This window comes from Manis javanica, chromosome 4, assembly GCF_040802235.1.
Source record: "Manis javanica isolate MJ-LG chromosome 4, MJ_LKY, whole genome shotgun sequence".
NCBI lineage: Eukaryota > Metazoa > Chordata > Mammalia > Pholidota > Manidae > Manis > Manis javanica.
Window position 1 is genome coordinate 138,755,410 of NC_133159.1, and position 21,257 is coordinate 138,776,666.

The 21,257-nt window shown below is 51.1% G+C and overlaps 1 protein-coding gene across 5 annotated transcripts in view; it reads right to left on the bottom strand.

Annotated features, from left to right (window-relative positions):
* RAB11FIP4 (RAB11 family interacting protein 4) overlaps positions 1 to 21,257 on the bottom strand; it is a 111,794-nt gene that overhangs the window by 60,056 nt on the left and 30,481 nt on the right. For all 5 annotated transcript variants that reach the window (XM_017661390.3, XM_037003971.2, XM_037003972.2 and 2 more), the window contains 2 exons: positions 17,458 to 17,545; positions 15,878 to 15,966 (listed from right to left, as the gene is read on the bottom strand). In XM_017661390.3, coding sequence (XP_017516879.1) covers positions 15,878 to 15,966; positions 17,458 to 17,464 — 96 coding nt within the window. In that variant the 5' untranslated portion in view covers positions 17,465 to 17,545. The remainder of the gene's footprint in view (positions 1 to 15,877; positions 15,967 to 17,457; positions 17,546 to 21,257) is intronic.

A 21,257-nucleotide genomic window follows, 5' to 3' on the forward strand; every position in this document is an offset into this window, starting at 1 on the left:
ATGAACAACCCCCAGAGATGCCATTCTCATGCATCTCTGAAAACAGTGTCCCTTGAGGTTGTGCAGCACAGTGACCTGACTAGTAGACTGAGGCCAGGCTCACATGTGACTGTATGTAGCCACAAGCCTTTTAGTCTCTGCCTGTCAGTTGTTGACCAAACCCCACCCTGCTGTCACTGGACCACATTCTGCTTCCTCTGGGGAAGAAGTGGCAGCTACCCCCAAAACATGTTTCACACCACACCCCGAGCTGTCCACAGGGCCAGTCAGTTCTGCATTTGTGTAACAAAGATGCTGACGCATGATGACTCTGAGAGCAAAGATGGCTGGCAAACTGCCTCCCCCTCCCTGCTGGGGGTCCCAGAGGTGCGCATGAGCATTTTAAGGGCTCCCTGAAGTCCTGCAGCCAAGAAGCCACTCATCATTCCCTGACACATTTCCCAGAGTCCCTGGCAGAGGAGCCCCTTTCTGGGGAACACCTTTAACAAGCCCCGCGGCACAGCCCCACACTGGGGGCTCCGTGCCACCTGCCCTGTCACCCCGCCAAAAGGATTCGGTTCGGGACCCCCCATGTCCAGGGCAGCAGCGACATTCAGGGGCCCAAAAGCTAGCAGGAATGCCCTGGGTGATTCCTCTGCCTCCTCTCCCCCCGTGTGGGCCTCAGTCCCACTATGGAATACTTAGTTTCAGCCCTTGGGGTAAAAGATCACCCTCCAGCAACATAGAGCTCCTGATGAGCTGCCTCTGAAGTTACGCAAACCCCTCAGGGCAAATGAGTCTTTCTGGTCCTTTCTTCCTTACTGGGGTAAAAGAAGTGAGGTAAAGGCCTGGGAAACCCAAGAAGCCTCAGGAAGAGAGGACAGAGCCTGCTATCTCAGGTACTGGGGTGTAGATTAAAATCCTGGCCCTGTGCACTGTAGTCCTAAAACTGTGGGCAAGCAACTTAATTGCTGTCTGAGCCTCAGCTTCCTCATCAGTAAAATGGGTAGAATTGGACCTCCTTGGCAGGGTTAGTCTAAGTAGACTGGATGGGGGTGGGGTGGTGCTTGGCTGACAACCCATCTGTCCCATCCCCACCTAGCCCTTGTATCTGGCTCCTACTGAGACCTGGGTCCAACTGGAAGGCCTCCTTGTGCTGGCCTGGAGATACCAGAAATCCAGAGACAGGGAGAGAGAGATTGGCTAGACAGAGACAGAGATGGAGTCAGAGGGACAAAGAGACACAAAGAGATTCATACAGAGACTCAGAAAGACAGAGCACAGGCATAGGTACAGAAAAGGCCAAGGTGAGGGAGGGGGTCCCGGCAGGATGATGGGTATGGTCACCCGTGGCAGGTCAGGCCTGCAGACAGGCAGAAGGGGCCCTGCCCTGCCCACCCCCAGGTTGCAGGCCTGATACTCCCTGTGCAGGTGGACCTGTCTCCACCTTCCCACCCTGCCCGCCACATGGAAAGGGCACTGCAGTGGCAGCAGAAATGGCAGTGCTGCCCAGAGCTGGCCACCTCAGGAGGAGCAGGAGGCCTAGGACCTCCTCAGAGGCCGGAAGCTGGGGAGCTAGAAGCAGCTCTGGGAGGGGTGGGGTCGCGACCCAGAGCTGGGCACCCCTCAGGGAGCGGAAGAAGTGTCACCTGCTTATTCCTGGGCCTATTAGAGAGTCCCCCATTCAGCCTGTCAACAAACACTGGAGGAAGTCCCAGGACTGGGCAGGGCAGAGCAATCAACAAGGCTGTCCCTGGGGAGAGTATAGCCTAGAGCAGGGAAACCTGGGAACAATATGTCCCACCCTCCAATTCCCATTCTTTGCCATTAACTGCTGTCCCTACAATCAACCAGAACAAAATACTTGTTAGCCAAACTTTGATTAAGCTTGTCTTCCTCCCGCAGGTCTGTGAACTTGGGCCACCCTTGCCCGAGCCTGCGTACGGCCAGGCTGGCTTCCAGTAAAACATTCCCTGGTCTACTCTCCCAGCCAAGCCACCTTGTCATGCCACTTCCACACCAGTTCTTTCTAGCTAATTTATTCCTCCGTGTAAAGAAACCCCTTCTGCCAATCTCTGAGGCGCCTGCAGACCTTGTTGTTCACAGCGTTCTCCTTACCACCCTGCCCCTGCCTCCTATTCAATAGTTCCCTGCCCTCCGAACGATCCTTTCAAATAGCTTCTTATTAAAACTGAATTCATTTTTTGTTGCCGACATCTGGAAAATCATTTACAAGACATTCACAGTTGGACTAACAAAATAAAAATAAATCAGAAAGGAAAAGGTAAATAACTAAGTTAAAAGTTACTGATTCACCATTAGCTCTAAGTTTTCCGACTTACCAACACGAAAAAGGGAAAGCAAGGAGTTAGTGACACAACAACTCTTACCATCAGATAAGGGAAAGAAATCGTTTCTTCAGGAAAGACTTTTTTTTCCTGGTGTAAAATCCTGAAACGAATGTAGGATCAAAGCATACAAGAAGACGGCAAATCGGATAAGGTTTCCAGTAGTGAATTTAAGGAAGTTGAAGAAATATTCTGTTTAGGGTTGTCTTACACTGAACTAAGGGAATAAAAGCAAAATGTATGTCCGTGAAGAGATTTAGCAAGAAAGTAAGGTGAAACAGTGCTTTCCGACATGGAACTCGATTCCAGGAAAGGAAAATCTACAGGAATGGGGGCTAGTGTGTCCTCAGGACAACTTTCTCCCGTGTCATCCCTTATCACGGAGCTGAGTTTCTGTCTGTAAACGCAGGATTGCCCTGTCCCTGGAGGAAGGCGCTGCTGCCTCCCGGGCATGAAGTTCTGACAGGCCTCTGCCTGCCCTCCCACCCATCTCAGGGGCTTCTCAGCCTAGATTTAAAATTCCCCAGAAGAGAGCAAGAAGTTCCAAGTTCTGGCAAAGGAAGACCAGGCTGCGTGTGGGAGAGGTGGCCGCCCTAACATGGGTTCTGGATGTGAAGTCACAGTGTCGGAGCTGGGAAGATGCTCAGCTTCCCAGCCCCTGTGGCCAAAGGAGCTCTCTCTGTCAACCAGATTTTGCTGAGTGTGTGCAAAGCTGGGGGAGGCGGAGCGCCGAGGCAGAGACTTGCTCAGTGTTCCTCCTGCCCATCTGCACTGTGCTGATCACGGGAGGCTAGGGGAGAATAGTCAGCTTGCCTGGGACCCTTACTGTGTCCACAGAGGGCAGAGATGTTTCAGACTTAAGAATTAGACTTTATGCTGTCTGATGTTAATTTCAGTCATTTTCATTCCTGGTCAAGAAACAATACAGCAACTATCAGGCTGCAAACAGTTGTTTATCTCTTGTAAAATGTTTGAGCATTCTCCCTCAGGCTCAGCAGGTGTGGTTGTCAAGCAATCGGGCCCTCCCGCGGGAAAAGAGTCTCACAAAGGGTGCGCCCAGTTCTTGGGAGGGCCTCAGGGGCTGGATTTCCTAGTTTTACAGGAATAGCAGGCTGGCTGTGGGGTTATGGGATGCACGTGAGGAAGGAGGCCTGGGACACAAACAGCTCCTGTCAGTAACCCTGGAGCAAAAGATATTCAATCTATGTGATATGTCTCTCAATCTATGCATTATGAATGGGCAGATTCCAGCATTTTGTAGGCATTGCACTAAGTGCCTTCCATGCATTCTCATTTATCCTTTTTATAATAACCCTGTAAGGAATATACCAGCTAAAACATCCATTTAGCAAGGAAAGAAAGTGAGGCTCAGACAGGTTCAGTAACTTACTCAAAGTGGCCCAATAGTAAATGACAGGCTCAGGATTCACATCCAGGATGCCTAGACCCCAAGGACCATGCTTTCTCCAAGTTTAAATGAACCTTTTGCCTACAGGGCAGGTCAGGTATGCTTACACATCACACTCCCCAAACCAAAACTAGGAAACCCCTCAGCATTGCTTCTGGGTTTGGATGCCAGTGTCCCCCAGATTCCAGCCAGGTCAGCTGTGGCGTCCTGCACTGGGGCAGGGAGCAGGGCCTGACTTCCAAAGATACAACATTCCCAAGGAGTCTGCCTTAAGGAGGGGAGCGCAGAGAGGAAACATGGCAGTGACAGCAGCAAGTGGCTTAGCACAATTCCTGGCAGAGAATCTGTCTTGTCTGTCACAGTAGCAGAAACGGGGTGACAGAAGCCTAGCAGGTCTCACCACATGCGGAGGTGACAGCAACTGCTAGAAACAATACTTGCTGGTGGAGGGTGGGAAGAGGGAGAGAGAGGGAGATGGAGGAGCCCCTCAGCTCTTTCCACATGGTCCCTTGGCATTTGAGCGTGTGGGTAAAATTGTAATATTTCCAGAATGTCTCGCCTGGCTTTAGTACATCTGCATATTAACAGACACTCAAGAGTGGAGAGAACTATGGCCTTAGGGCATTTCCATCATTCTTCAGGGGTGGAGAGAAATTCATCTCCATATCAACTGGTAATTACCTGGGCAACCGAGGGCGTGTCTGAACCTGAGAGGTTAAGGGGAGGGAGCTGATTGCTTGCTGGCTTGCTTTGGCTAGAGCAGGAAAGAGAGAAGGCCCAGAACTGCAGTTTGTAAGCAATTAACGGATTTTAAACTTTATTTCTCCCTTTGACTGATTTCACTTTTTAGAGGTATTTTGCCCTGGGATTTCCTCTCCCCGGACTTACAGAGGGGAAAGCTGGGGAAAGACCCACAAGTTGCCAAAGCTCAGCCAGTGTGATCCCTGACCAGCAATGTCACCGCCAGCTGGGAGCTGCAGGAAGCGCAGTCAGGCCGACCCCAGACCACCTGAATCAGTGTGCATTTTAAGTACCCGGGTAATTCCTGCTCTGAAGTTCCAGAGCCCAGGTGTAGAGTCAGAGCCACCAGTCAGCTGAAGCACTGAGGCACAGTGTGGTTTTACAGCCTGTGAGCTGGAGGGGGCGGCCAGCAATCCCGGTTGCTCCTGGGAAGGAGGACCCCCAGCCCTAGCAAGGAGTTGGTGCTCCAGTTATCTTTCTCAACTCCTTGGTGCAGAGTTGGGCTTCCACAGTGGAGATTCATTCCTGCACTTGCGCAACAAATACATGCCAACAGCTTCTCCGTGTCAGGCACTGCGCTTGCAAGGAGATCACAGTAGTGAAACAGACAGGCAGACCCCCCCAGAGCTTACAGCCTAGTGCAGGGCACAGAGCAGACACACAGACAACGAAAACTGGTAAACAGTGCTGCATACTGCAGGGAAATGAGCGGGCTGTTATGATAGGGACAGGATCAAGCTGTGGAAAGGGTTCCTTGAGATGGGCAGTCAGGGAAAGCTTCTCTGAGGAGGTGGCATTTGTGCTGAAATCTGACGGAGGTGGGGGCAGCTGTGCAAAGCTGTAAAGGACGAGGGTCAAGGCAAAGGCACAAACCAGCTCAGGGCAGTTCAGGAATAGAAAACTGGCCTGTGTGGCTGGAACAGCAAGGATCATGGGGAAGATAGGAGGGCACCAGGTCAAAGATTCAGACAAAAGTGAAACCTGGTAGGTCACAGTGAGAAGCTGGGGTTTAGGATTTCATTTTAAGATGGCAAGTGATTGGAACATCTTAAGTATGGGAGTTTCAGGACCTGATTTATGAACTACGAGAACTCTCTGGCTGTAGTACAGAGAATGGGCCACAGAAAGGTAAGAGAGTTGCAGGCGACCAGGTGGGAGATGACGTCAAGCTCTGACGGGGGTGTAACCGTAGACGTGGAGAGAAGGGGATGGCGTGGACACATCCCAGATGTGAATCCCATTACGGGGCCAAGGGAGCTAGCAAAATGATGAGCCAGATCTAGGAGGATGCAGCAGGGTCAGAGGGGTCAGCGGGACATGCCTGGAATACCCACCAGCCATTAGTACAGAGGGCGTGTAGTGGTTCCACACAGGGCACAGTCAGTGGGGAGACAGTTTGGGGGCCACGGGTAATGCAGCATTTAGGGCTTGGGATGGGACAGTTCACCAGGTGGGCTCAGGACGGAGGCTGGGGGCCCGCCTCCGTGGAGCAGGAGCCCTGGGACAGGAAGTCTCACAGGTGACTGCGGAGGGGCAGCCTGAGCCAGGAGGAAGGCAGCGGAGCTGGGGAAGGGCGCCCCCGAGAGGAGGGCGCTGGCTGCGTCAGGTCCCGCCGAGAGTGCCGGTGAGATGAGAACGGAGAACTGCCGCTGGGATTCAGCAAGGCTGAGGTGGTGGCCATCAAAAGGACACTAGCCAAACAGAGGGGCCGAGCGTGGCTGGAAGGGGCAGCGGAGAGAAAGGAGCTGGAAAGAAGGGTCAGACAAGCTTTGGCGGAAATAGATGCTAAAAGGGAGAGAAATAGGGTCACGGGTAGAGTGGGGGTCAGCCCCCCAGGGGCCTTACTATATCACATCAGCCGCAGGTGAGTGGAATCGCCTGGGGAGGAGCGCAGCGGGGAGGGGCTCGGTGGGGCCTGGGACCCAGGGCACCGGCAGAGGAGTGGCCTCCGTCAGCGCGGGCGTATGTTCCCCACCATCCCAGGGGGCGGCGGTGTGTGGGTGCAGCTGGGGGCAGGTTGCGGCTTTGGGAACGGGAAGGTTAGGGCGTTCTCTACAGGTCCCTGTTTGCAGATTCTCCTCAGGGATCCGAGCAGTACTGAGAAGACAATAATCAAAGCTACCACTTAACTGAGGGGCCCATTCTCTTCAGGACCCTTCATAAGGATTACCCCATTTCATTCTCACCAAACCCTGCACATGAGGCATTACTACCCTGATTTACACCTGTAGGAATGAAGAAGGCTCAGAGAAGTGAGGTGACTTGCCCAGTGACACGCACAGAGATGGCAGGGAGAATTCACACTCAGCCCTCCTGACTCAAATCTGAGCCCCTCCTACAGTCTGAGCAGCGCGGTGGGGACCAGCAGTGCCCGGTAAGGAGCTGGCCAAAGGGCTGGGGGCAGCCCCAGGCGAAGGCTGCTCCTGGAGGCCCACCGCAAGAGGCTGTGAAATCAAGCCACCCACAGAGCCTCTCCCGTAAGGGTGCAAAAAAAAGGCTGCAAACTATCCTGGATTAACAGAGACACATTGCGTCAATGTTAAGTTTTCCACAAGTGTAACTGTGTTGTGGTTATGCAGAGGATGTCCTTGCTCTCAGGAATGGTCAGGCAGCCTAGGATGAAGTGTCATAATGTCTCCAACTCACTTTTGAATGGTTCAGAAAAAAGAAGTGTTTACACAGACACACACACAGGCGGAGAAAGCAGGTTAGCAGTGGGTGAATCTAGGGAGCTAGATACACGGTGCTCATTGTACCGCTCTTACAACTTTCCTGCAAGTTGAACATTTTCAAAGAAAGTTGGAAAGAAAGTAAATTTGCTAGGTCTTTGTTAAGTAAATAGGATCTACTCTCCATTCTTACACCTTCTGCAGATGGAGGCTGAGCTATCAGGTTTCTACACTGGATGGCAGAGGAGGAATTCTAATGACAATCTGGTTTAGTATCTGACGAAAGGAGTGTCCCAGACCTGCTGACCTAGGGTTCCCGTGGACCCTTGCAGGCCGCGCTCTGGAAAAGCGAAGTCATGGGTCATTGGACCCCAAGAATGTTCCCTCCCATGCCTAAGCACCCAGGCAGCTGTGCTGTATGGAGGACAGACACCGTGGGCTAGCACCTGGCCATCCCAAGCCACTCTCCCCAGAGGATACCTTTCAGAGCAACATGAAAAAGGGCAGCTGACATTTGCTGAGCACACGTGCTGTGCTAGGCATTGGCCATTTTCAAGGTATAAGACATCCATCCGCCTCTGCAGCTTTGCATCCCATACTTAGGAGAAACTGTCTTGATGTGAAACAACCAAGATCCAGGACATTATATGGGGCATGGCTTCATGGAACCACCCGAGGAGCTCTGAGAAAGGATGCTGCCTGGGTCCCACCCCAAGGGGCTCTGGGTTAATTGTTCTGAGGGATGGTCTGGGCAAACAGTCTTAAAAGCTCCCAGGTAATTCTAATTTTGACAACTCCTTATTTAGCAGCAATGTTTGAGAACTTCTGGCTTAGACACTGGGTTTTCAACTTTAGATGTGTAATGTAATTACTTGGAGGAGATTTTATAAAGAGATGAGGGGATGCCTCCCTAGACTAATTAAAGTAGAATCTCTGGGAAGCAGGACCTAGGCATCAGTTATGTTTTGAAAGTACCCTGCATGACTCCAATGTGTGGCTAGGGTTGAGAACCACTAGTTTAATCTGTGCTGGTTCTGAGAACTAACATCTGTCCTGATGTGACTGTATGTGTGAAGTAACATCTGTCCTTACGTGATTGTGTGTATTGGTGTTTTCCCAGTTACCTGTGTCAGAAATGTACTTAACTCACTGATGAGGTAACCAGCAGGTTGGTCCCAAGGAGAATAGGAGAGATCACAGTATGTAGAGTCAATAAAAAAAAGAATGCTGAAATAAGACTGCAAAGTTAGATACAAAATTAGTTAATGTCTTGACAGAATAACATGGAACCTTTTTCTCTTCTGCTTGGCTTTAAATAGACAGGATCTAAGTGGCCACTCCCTAAAGTTAGCTTAAGCTGTAACTCAGCAAGTCTAAGTTCTAAAGATATGTGTGAAATTGAGCATAAAAGTTGCATTACACAGAAGGTGGCCACAAGACTGTCCTGGGAAGTTGATGTTCACAGGACAGCCCAGCTCAGCCTTTCTGAGGTGGGGAAGGTGAGGAACAGACGGTCCGGGCAGACCAGGGCAGGGGAACAACCAAAGGGCCCGCAGCATCTGATCTGCTTCTGTCCCAGACACCGTGGCTTAGTCAGAGGTCAGTTTCTTCCCAAAGGTAAGACTCAAGGATCCTTTTATTCTTACAGAAATTCTGAGCCTTGTGATGAGTAAATTATTCTTTCTTTTTGGAGGGAGGTACTGGAACACAGGAAAAATACTGTGGCTATAGCTAAGCAGAAAGGATCAAGTAAGCCGTCCCACCACGTGGTGCGAACATGGCACCACCACCCACACCTTCACCAGCGCAGCTGAGTCACAGCGCTGCTTGTCAGAAAGAAATATTTTTAGAATTTAAAAGTGCCATTGTCAAAACTGGTTTTAGAAACCCTTGGTTCAGGCTGGATGAAGTTCAGCAACGATAGACTTGGACCTTCAGGCCATAAGCTGCCCAGGCCAGTTCTAGAAAGAAGCACAAAGCAGATTTTTAAAATTGTTCTATCATGACTGCGGTTGCCAAAGCTCCTTCTGAATAGAGGCAGAAGAGCCAATTTGGGCTCAGGCTGAAGTCTGGGTTCCCAGCAAACTCCATATGTTTTGCCACCAGGGGATCACTTAAGCACATCAAAGAGCCCCTGGTTCCTGTGAAGTGAGGTGGGCAGGAGGGACAGGGAGTGGGGTTATGGAGAAAAAAGGAAAACTGTATCTCACCTCACTCTGGACACCAAAATTAACTACACAGATCAAAGCTTTAAACATAAAAACTGAATATATAAAATAAAATAAAACAGGATCAGTTTCACAGTCTTGGGCAGGAAAGCCAAAGGCTAAAGCCAGAATGGAAACAAAATTGATGAGTTGGCTATAAAAGTGTTTAAAAATTTGCCTTCATGAACAAAGTTAAAAATAAATGACAAGATGAAAAGATATTTGTAATGTATGTCAAAAAGTTAATATTTCTAGTTCTTATAAATCAATGAAAATGAATACATCCATAGAAACTAGGGTGAAGAATGTATAGGTAAGCAATTAATGAAGAAAGAACTAATGAATGATAAATATAATTCAACAAGTTCAATCATATTTTAATTCAAAACAGCAATCCTACTTGTAGCCTCTCAAATTCAAAAGATTTAGGAAATTGGTAATACCCAATATTAAAAGGATAGTAGGAACATGACACAATCCTGATGGGAGAGAAATCAAGACAACTTTTCAGGAAAGGCATTTGGCAGATGTATTACAAATTTTAAGATTTGCATCCTTGTGATAAAATAGTTCCCACCTATCAGAATTTATCCCAAAGGCTGGCAGTGGGTCGCACAGCTCTTTGGCAGCCACTCTGCCTGCCATTGTAGTGTGAAATAGTCACAGATAAGTGAGCAAATGGGTATGGCTATATTCCAATAAAACTTTACACAAAATAGGCTGCTAGATTTGGCCCATGGGGCCTGTAATTTGCCAGCCTCTAGCTTACTCTAAAGCCACGGTGGCTGCTGTGGGGAACAATTTAACTACAAGAATGATTATTACACTGCTTTTGTTAATCCTCCAAATTTGGTTAAAATATATTTTTTGCCCAACAGTAAGGAACTGGTTAATAAATTTAGTTGTCTTCTTGTGAGGACACATTATGTAGCCATTTAAATGTATGCAGAAAAATAATATGGGTACTTTTTTATATAGATTAAATAGGTTGGGGACTATTACAACTAATAAGGGAATTGAGTAAGGCTGTCCTGACAAGATCACCAAAGGTCAGATGCTGTCCCATACACTAGCCACTTTCAATTAGAAAACGTCATGGCACAAAGACCCTATACATAACAGCAACAGAACTCTAAACTACAGTTACCCCACGAAGAAATGTGCAGAACCTCTTTGAGAAAATCAGAAAACTTTCCTGAAGGTCATAAAAGTAGGCCAAAATAATAGAGAGATATACTCTGTTCCTGGTGAGAGAAGAGTTCAGTTTTGTAAGAAGCCAATTCCCTTCAACTGATGTCCAGATATTAAACAAAATCTCTAGCAAGATTTTTAAAAGATTCTGACCAAAAAAAAAACCAAAAAAAAAAAAAAACCAAAAGAGTATTCTGGAGGAGAAAATATATAAGAATAACAAAAAGCAATTTTAATAGAATGGTGAGGGAAGCTTTCTTTACCATAAGAAACAACATAAGAGAACTGAAACTATGGTTCTGACTTAGAAATAAGTAGACAAATAGGTCAATATAACAGACCAGAGTCCAGAAAGAGACCCATGTTTATAAGGAAGTCAGGCATGCGATGAAGGGGTGAACTTTCAAATGACTGGGGAAAGAGGGACTGGGCAACAATAGGAACCTAAACAGTTGGCAACATCTGGAAAATACTAATGCCAGATATTATTCTCACCAGACTAGGTGGATCTAAGAAGTAAGCATGAACAGTTTTTGTCTAAGAGTATTTGAAAAAAATATAGACTATATTTATGGCCTTAAGGAAAAGAAGGCACAAAATGATACACGAAAGGCAAATGGGACAAAAGGACTGATGATTACATCAGAATTTTTACAATAAATGACACCCAAAACAAGATTAAAATACAAGCAAGATGCATAGAGATGGAGAGTCAGAATAGAGAGAGATTTTTATAAATATTAAGGAAAAGACAACCCACTGTCAAAAATAATAAATAGGCAACTCACAAAGGAAGAAATCCAAAGGGCGGATGAGCAGGGGGGTAAACAAATGAATACAAAGTAACATGAAGTGCTAGTAATACAAATGCAACCTAGATTTAGGTTTCCTCCATCAGGTTGGGGAACAGGAGGGGAGAACAGGGAAGGGGAGACCTTTGGTAGATGGAGACTTTCCAGGGTTGGCAAAGGGGTGAGGAAATGGACCTTCATATACTGTTGGAAGATACACCTGGTACTGTTTTTTTTTGGGAAGAAAAATTTGGACACATTTATTAAAAATGGAAACCTGAATACCCTCTGATACAGTCATTCCATTTCTGGATTTCTAATCCTAGAACTACTTAGAGAACAAGATGTTCTCCATGGTAGCTATGCCGGGTGTGGAGACAAGCTCCACCACTGCACGGTGAAAATGGTATTCCCACTGTGGAGGGGAGGTGGAGACACCTTGGAGGTTAAGGCAGTGAGAGCAGGCACAGGGCCCCAGGGAAGCTTAGCCCAGGTGCTCCTCTAAGCAGGGGGCTGGGCTGGGGCAGAGGGAACCAGGGGAGGCTTCCTGGAGGAGGTGACCCTATGTGAGTCTTAATGATGAGCAGACGCTAGCCCAGGGATAGTGGGTGGGAGGACATCTCAGGAGAAAGACAAAACTTGTGCAAAGTCTGAGAGGCAAGAGAGAACATGGTCTTTTCAGAAAATGGAGCAGTTGGGTGTCACTAATTTCAAAGTGTGAGACATGGGTTGGTGAAATGTGCATCTGGAGACACGTGTAGGAGCCGATGACAGATGTTATCCTGTTGGTGATGACGGGTCACAGAAGGGGGTGACACAGTAGAGCCTCCTGAGGCAGAGGGATGCCGGTCTGGAGAGGGAGGCCGAGGACGATGAGAGCCAGTGGGCAGCAATGGGGGCCGGACGAGGCGGCCAGCGGGGACCAGAGGACTCAAGGCTGGCTGGGTGTGGGGCATCGAGGATGACTTTCTGGCTCAGGGACTGGCTGGGTGGTGACACCATCACTGAGATGGGGGGTACACAGGAGGAGCAGGTGGCTTGATGCCATTTTATGGGATTCCCTACTAATCTGACCATGTGGGAGAATGGCCAAGGGCCCCGGATGTCAGCGCTGTGGGTCCATCTCACTAACCCCTCGCCTCTGAGGCCTGAGGGTGGGCTTTCCATGCCTGCCCATTCCAGCCTCCCTATCTCCCTGAGGACCCCCACACCATGTGGGTGGGGGCTGCCAGAAAGGGCAAGCAGCTTGCTGAGCATGCTGGCCTCGGGGGGACTCCCAGGGCCTAGGCATGCCCACGCATGGACACCAGGGACACAGCATCTCCTCTGACCCAGTGCAAATCCCCTTGTACAGGGGAGCTTGCTTAACAGTTGAGTTTACCAAGCTGTCAACAAGGCTTTCTTGCGCGGGGACACCGCAGGCTCTGAGGACACAGGCAGGGTGACTCCCAGTAAGTTCAAGAACTGGTGTGGCCCAGGTGCCGCCTACTCAGTGTGGACTCACATCAGCCTGCGAGTGTGGACTGCAGGCTGAGAGCCCCTGCTGTGACAGCCAGAGGCAGGGGTGCTCACAGTGGTGCGGTGCCCTCGGGATGCCTGAGCACCGTGTTTATCCACCAGCAATTCTAAAGCAGGTTCCCTACTTTTAACTGTGACTCTCAGCATGTGGTAATGTCAGGGGTCCCTGCCCCAGCCTGAGGGGAGGAGGGGCAGGGGCCCTGCGTGGTCTGCAAACCACTGCTCCCATTTTCCCCCAGTGGCACCTGGGAAGTCGGCTCGTGAGTCTCTTGTCAGTCTCAAGCTGACCCCTAGGGGACAGCTGGGACATGGCAGGGCACTGAGGTCTACAGGACTAGGGCCTGCCCAGGCCGGCCCCCTCCACGCCCCCCACCAGGGAGCGGGGGTCTCACCCCTCCCAGCCTTTAGCCCAGTGGAGTCCAGGGCTGCCCTGTACAGGAGCCTGAGCCAGGAAGGGGACCCATTCACACCATGGGGCCTAGAGCCTCCAGGCGTCCACAGTGGGTCACCACAGGGGCCCTGGGTCAGCGGGCTGGGGCCTGTTCCCTCCATGTCCTGGCACCCAGGAGCCTGTGGAGGAACAGAGCCCAGGCCAACCAAGCTGCCCCACCAGGAGCTCATGATCAACGCTGCCCGGCGTGTCCAGTGACCAACTGCTAGCTCCCTGGGCTCTGGTAGGCCCAGGCACTTGTGAGGGCCAGACGCACGTGGAGGGTACCAGAGTCCGTGGGAGAGGCTTAGCCCAAAAGAAATGAAAAGTGCAAAGCCCTGAGGGAGAGAAAATGAGGGGCACACAGGGGTTCTAAGATTTGACAGATGACTGGCATGATCTGTCTGCTTTTCTCTAGCCTCCAGGTGTTTATTCTGAAAAAACAACATTGGTTTGAAAAGAACCCATCTATTTTCTATTTCTCATCTTTTCTCCACTGGCCATCTTTGCGGGATCCACACAGTCCGGGATCTCCGGGGTACAGGGGGGTGTCCCTGCGCTCTCCACGGACAGCACATCCTTCAGCAGCTCCTCACACCCTGCCTGGGGCTGCCCACTCGGCCCTCCAGCTCCTCACAGCAGGCCTTGATTCTGACATCCTTTGAAATGACCAGTCCCCAGGGGTGACAGAGAAGGTGCAGACTGCAGCTTGGTGCCCTTCTGCCCCTGAACTCCGGGACACAGAGCCAAGGGAAGGGACTCTGGTGTGTGAGCCGTCTGCTTGCTCACTGAGTTTTCATAAGCCCTCTAGACCTCGATGGTGAGCCCTGTTTCACAGCTGAGGAAACTGAGGCCCAGCGGGGTTGAGAGTGACTTGCCGGGGTGCATGGCTAGTCAGCGTATGGGCCCAGTTCTGAATGACCCAACAGCCCACCTCCTCATGCTGCTTCCTTGTTCAGCAACCCACGAGGGGCCCACTCCAAAAATCTCCCGGGCATGCGGTATCTGTCCCACACTGGGGGTTCTCTGGCCTGGTCCTGGTCTCATTAGTTGGGCCCAAATGCAGTCGCTCCACATCTGTTGGCCTGTGGAGGCAGGCCTGAGCCAGAGCCCAGCTCTTGTCACTCAGCCCTGAGGGCCAGTGTTCTGGGTACAGCACCCTGGGGTCCAGCCACCTGACTCCTACCATGGAGGCCCTGTCCCTGCACCCAGTGCCTGGCTTTGGTTTCTGTGACCTTTGATCCTCAGCCTTCTCCAACACCATTTTGCTGGGCAGCCTCCACTGTGGCCCTCTGTATGGACTCCCCCTCATCTAGGCCAAACCCTGACCCCACCACCCAGCCAAAGTGACCTCTGGGGGCCTGGGCCCCCTTCAGTATAGAAAATATTTGTGTTTTGGGGGGCCTAGATGAGGCACCAACGGGAGGTGGAGGACAGGTTTTAGAGCTGGTCTGCCTGAAAACGAGATAGTCTTCCCTCTGCCCGGGGGTGGCTTAGCCAGAAGGGGCCCGAGACGTCGGAGGGTACATCCTAAACCGGGTCTGTCTATAGGATGAGGCTGCAAGCTTTGGAAAAACAGTTCAAAGTTTTATAATAAACAAACCATTAGGCAACGATAACGGAGTAAACTGTAACACAGAGCAGTGAGGGCTGTGGTCTTTGCCCCACTTCTGGGCCCCAGCTCCCAACACCCTGGGGCTGCCTTGTTAGTCGTAAGGAACCCAGCCCATGGCCTGCCAGTGAGGCCCTGTGGGCAGGGCCCTGGAGAGCCTCAGGGTGGGCCTGTCACCAGGAAGAGCAAGCCTGAGATTAGAAGGTGGGAACTTTCAGAGTCCTCCTCCCCACCCCGACCCCTGGAGAGAGTGTGGAATCCGCATCTGCAGCCCCATACTCTGCCTTGTGCCTCTTCCCATGTGGCTGTTCTGAGTTATGTCCTTTATGATAAACTGATCATTGTAAATATAGTGTCTTCCTGAACTCTTTGAGTTGTTTTAGTGAATCACTGAACCTGAGGGGGGCTGTGGGAACCCCGCACTTCAGCCACACAGAAGTGCAGGGGCCTGGCGCCCCACTTGCGGCTGCCTCCACGTGGGACAGAGTCCGTGACCCCGGGGTCTGCGCGAACTCGGAGCAGTGAGTCTGAAAACTGAACTGAATTGCTGCACATCCAGTTGGTGCCAGAGAATTGGAGAATTGGGGAAATGGTGGTTTTTGGTTTTGAAAAACCACATGGGCCAGTCTGCTTAGCAGGTTAGAGCACAAGAGAAAAGTCATCCTGCTCACTGTGACCTTGAGCTTGTTGCTTTCCCTGTGTGGGACCCTGCGTCTCCACGGTGCCCCAGAGGAGGGGTAAAGGCGCTGTGAGGCCCCCCAGCCCCCACTGTCTGTTGTAGCTTCCCAAGGGGCTTTGCTGCTCCAGTTCCAAGGACTATTCCCTGACCTTGAAGTTGCAGGGCTCTTAGACGGGAAGCTCGGGGCCTCCCAGACACCAAACGGTGCAGCCACCACGTGAAGATTAAGATGGGCCAGGCAGCCGCCAGAGACCCCCATCTCTCTGAGGGGGGCGGCTCCTGGCGCCATCCACCCCTTACCTACCTGCTCCACACAGTCCGGGATCTCCGGGGTACAGGAGGGTGTCCCTGTGCTCTCCACGGACAGCACATCCTTCAGCAGCTCCTCACACCCTGCAGATAGGCAGACAGTGAAGGGTCAGAGCCTCAGCCTGGTGCTGCAGCTTTGCTTCTGATTAAGGTGCCTTGGCAGCGAAGGGCTGAGGGGAAGCAGGGGGCCCAAGTCTCCAAGAGCCCCGATGGTCATTTAAGGGTAGTGATGGAGCGTGGAGCATGCAGGCAATGGAGGAGCCGGCCTGGGGTGCAGTGGAGGGGCCTGAGATAGGCCCTTGCCCTCCACATGTCCTTCCATGCAGACTAACCCCAACAGGGAACACAGAGAAGAGAGACTCCCAGATGCAGAGGGCAGGCTAGGGACAAAGAGAATCAAGGAGGCCTTCCTGGAGGAAGGAATGTAAGACTGTAGTTCACTGGGACTCCAAACACATGAAGTCCCTTGAGCTGAGACCCCTCACCCTGCAGCTCTGCAAATTCCAGAGCATCTAGGATAGGGTCACCCTCAGGATGGCTCTACCTCCTGCTAACTCAGTTACACAGGTGGCCTCCCACCCCTGAGCCAACACCCCCATATCATATCCACCAAAGGGCATCAAACCTGCAAAGTGCCTGGCATAGGCACATAACAGGAGCATTTAGTAGCAGCCCAATAGAGTCAACTTCATTCAGAAACCTTTGTTGGGGTCTGTGTGTGCCGGTCACTCCAACCTCTCAGCTCACTTCCCTGACCTTGAAGTTGCAGGTAAGTAATTCCTGCTTCCTTCCTACCCTCCCAGAACTCTGGGTACCGCACAGAGGATTCGTCCTGACCTGACCCACACAGACAGGGAGCATGGCTTCCTTCCCAGCTAACAGGAAAGCCTCACGGGCCTGTGTTCCTCTCGCAGCCAGGGGGAGGCCTTAGCAAGTCCCTCTGGCTGGGGACCTAAGCCACTTTCTCTAGACAAACAGTTTAGTAGTAAGAGTGGCCATACTCTGATTCCTGGGGGTCTCTGACAACTGCCTTTGAGTTCAGGAAAAAGAGGGATTTTATATTGCCTCCTTAAAGAGAGACAGGCAGGGAAGAGAGGAAGGAACTGAGGGGTTTAGGGGAGGAGAGTGGGTGGGCAGTAAAGGAGTCAGAAGGGAGGGAGGGGGGTGAGGGGACTGTCCAGGTTTGCCCAGGAATGTCCTGGCTGTAAAACAGTCTCACGTCCTGGGAGACCCCTCGGGAGTCCAATTATCCCAGAGGGAGGCGACCTGGGGAAGGAGGGAGAGAGAGAGGGAAGGAAAGCAAAGCGGGAAGGGGATAGACAGCGGGAGGGCAGAAGACACTGTCCCACTTGTCCAGGGATGCCTGGCTCCAGGTGTGGGGCTCAGAGACCCTCCACAGCTGGGCAGTCGTGGAAGCCCAAAGGGAGCTGGGGCAGAACCCCCTTCTAGAACCCATCCTGGGCTCCTGGGACCCCCGTAGGAAGGAATGTGAGCCAAAACCCCAGTCTCACCAGCCTCCCCAGCTGGGCAGGATCCCAAGAGACACCCCAGGACTCCTCCCCCAGGAGACCTCACCTTTCATGGCAAACACACCCCGACAAAAGTCCTTAAAGTTGATTCTCCCCAGGTCGTTGGGATCCAAATATTTCACAAGTTTTTCCACCTGTGGGAAGGAAGGAGGGACAGGTGTGAGGCCCCCAGAGATGCCCAGGGGCTTCACAGAGCTGGGGGAGGCTGGGTTGGAGGGAGGTTCATCAGCTGAGCCAAGGGCACCGGTGGTCCCTTCCTAGCCCCCTATGCCCTCAACCCAAGGCCCTCATCAAGCGCCAGGCAGCAGTGGGGCCGCTCTCTTGCCTGAAGCGGACAGATGGCACAAGGGAGCCTTCCCACAAATACTGGCACATGGAAAGCGAACGCTCTGATTTAACTTAGTTGCTTCTTTCATACAAAAATAATACAAGCTCACTGCAGAAATTCTAGAAAAGAGAATGCATCAAACCCCTGCCGTTGCCATTTTTCTTTAAAACACATTGTTTTAACCACTTTTGGGTTTTTTTTGGATTTTGTAGTTCTCAAAGACCCTTTGTCAAATTCCCTTTTGTGTACAAGGAGGAAATAATTATGTCACATTTGTATAGGTTATTTAGAAATTTAAATTAGCAAGTCAAATATGATTTAAGGCAAAGCCAATTAAGCTCAAGATAGTGGCCACATTTGCAGAGCTTTGTAGAAGGGGGAGGATACCAGGGGTGTTTCTATTTCTTGATCTGGGTGCTGGCTACACAGTGAAAACTTGGTTACACTTTTCTGTCCTATTTGTTCTTCATATTTCAATTTTTTAAAGTCTTAAACAATTATTAAATAAGGATTAGCCCCAAACAGCCATTCCTGGAGTTTGGGAGGTTTTTCCCTGCTTATCGATATATCAGAAACACCTTTCCACGCTGCCCGGTGGTACCAACCACATTTTTAGTAGTGCCCAATGGATGTATATCTACCACAATTTACTTAACCACCCCTAACAGTGGGCATTTGGGTTATTTTTAACTTTTTATGATTACAACTCATCTTTGGGGGCTTCTACAGCTCTGTGGATGACCAGTCAACTCCCTGACTTCTCAGATCCTTGACTTCATTACCAGTTGCTTTCTCCCACAGCCCACCCCAGCCACTGAGTCCCTGGGCCACGCCAAGGACTCAGTCATCACTGTTGCCCCTCCTCCAGCATCATTTACTCAAAGGCCCCACTACCTACCCGCATCTCTCCTCCCTTCCTGCCCACCACACGGTACTTCGGCGTCATTGTGCCGTTGGGCTGCTGCGTCTGGGAAGGTCTTTCCTTGCACACTAGGTGGAACCTCAGCCTGGACAGGGAGGGTTCTTGACTCTGAACAAGAAAGAATTCTCCAGCAGGTTGGATGAGTAGTAGGTAAAGAAGGAATTCATTCAAGTGAGTGGTAGTGAATGGCAGCAGCCGGGCAGGCAGCAGAGAGCAAGGAAGAGCAGGGGGAGGAGAGGGAAGCTGCTTGACCTCCTGCTCGGCATAGGGCAGATCCCTGGCCGACTCCTAAAGCCAGGGTCACCTGGGGTCCAGTGTCCACGTGGATCTGCACAGTGTGGGAACTAAGTCCCTAACGCCCTAGGATATGGGGGAGCCGCAGAGCACTGGATGGGGTGAGATTATGTTCTGAGAACTTCCCAAAGGCAAAGAAAGGAGATTTCAGGCAGGCTACTAAAGAGCTTGATCATACAGCTGCAGTCCTGTCCGGGTCACCCAGGTGACAGGAACTTGCAAGCCCAAATCAGAGACCTCAGCAGCCCCTCCCTACTTGTAGGATAGAGGGAATGAAGATTTGTGCTTAAGTCTAGAAAATTGAATGAAAGAGTGAAGTAGCAAAGATGCTAACCATTGGGAAAAGGGGTCTCTTGTTAACCTCCCAAGATTCTTGGAAGAGTGCAGAGACAAAACACAATATATTGAGCAGTAAGAAGTCTTTATTTAAGGCAAAAACTACACATTCAAACAAAGGGGAGTGCGGGCTACCTCAGAAAGGGGCACACTTAAGGGCTTAGGATTCTGTCTTTTAAGGCTTTCAAGAATGGGACAAAGAGGGGGGATGTAGGCTTGACATGTGATCTCATGTTGACTATCTCCAGTGAGAGACATTATGTCAACATCCACAGCCAGTCCTTTAGATATTCTGTCAGATAAACTTAACACAAGGGATTTCTTGATCCTGTTCTTCTCCAAGATAGTGGTTACCCTCAAGCAGTGGCGACATACCATTTAGGACTGTTTGCCCTGCCTTAAGATAGGGTGGGTTATTGTCTGATTACTATAAAATGTTAGGAATCCCACATATGGTTTTTAAGTTCTCTGCACCCAGGATGCTCCTCTGGCATGGCAGTTGCAGCAGAGGTCTGAAGCCCCGGTCACTGCTGGGGCCGGGCACTGGGGACATGCCCAGCTGCTTTGGCAATGAGCCACAATCAAGGAGGCCCTAAACAAGCATCAGTTCTCCCCTGAGCTCAGTGGCCCTATGCGTGTATGTCAGTTCCAACTGCCCCTGCTTCCCAGTCAGGTGTGAGTCTGGGAGTGAGGGGTGAGCAGAGGCCATACATCATCCGTGATCCCCTGAACCTGGTACCCAGAAGTCCCTGGGAGAAGGCCAGGGAATTCCTGTGAAGAGGAAGGTGACTTTCTGTCAGTTCCCACCTTGGCCGGGGGCCCCCTCAGCAGTGCAGCTGCTTCCTCCCCTCACTCCCAAGCAGCAGCAGGTGCTGACACTGCTGGGCAGTGATGTGGCTCCTGAGAACAGCAATGCCAGGTGCCACCTGCAGGGCTGTGGGAGCCCACCCACCTCCCCAGCTGGAGTCCCACCTCCTCTCCTCCTGCCCTCTCGTCACTGGCACTGGAGGGACTTGAGGGGTGCAGGGTGGGTGTGGAGCACCACTACCCCCGGGCCCCTGGCTCTCACCACTACAATCCTCTCCCAGTTTGGGGCCACACCTTAATTACCACTGATCCGAGTCAAGTGTGCAGTCACCACCTTATGAGGAATGGCTGATGCAGAGCCCCAACCTCAAATCCATTTAAGAAGCAGCAGGCTGTGGATTCGGATTCTCTCATCCCTGGAGTCATACCTCCCTGAGGCTGGGAGACACTGCTGGGTCCAGGCTGTCCATCCCGCTGCCTCAAGGGAAAGCCAGCCTGCAGCAGAGGTATGCAGGTGTTTGATGACAGGCGGACAGATGAGGTCTTGGGGGCTACTGCCAAGTCCCTGGAGCACCCGTGAGCTATGGCCCAGGTGACTCCCCCAGGGCCCATCAAAGAGCAGAGATCTGAGAGAGGAGGGGGTGCAGCAGGGCCAGATACACTGCTGTGCTGCCCAGAGGAAACAGACAGGTCCACTCTACAGCGATTATAACAGTAAATGCCAAGTAAATGCCTACAGTTCATAATTTAAAAAATACACAACAGCACAGCTTATGTGGAGAGGCGTTAATAATCCTTGCTGGGTTCATGGAGGATTTGCCAAACTCTGGCTGTACTTAATCTCATCTAATCTCACAACAACCTGAGCGGCAGCTGCTAGTATAGCCCCCATTCTACAGCTGAGGAGACTGAGGCTCAGAGAGGTTAGAAATTTACCCGTTCACCGCAGTGGTAACTCTTCCTTGGACCCAGGTCAGTTTCTGCACTTAACTTCCTTCCTGCAGAAGCTGGAGCTTTACTAGGCTGTCTGCACTTAAGTGTTAATTCAACCCCCCATCCCATTGTGTATCAAAGGCTCTTTACCTGCCATGACTGGGGCCTCACCTTGATCACCGAGAATCTCCACCCTTCTGGACACTAGATAAACCTTTGGCCAATG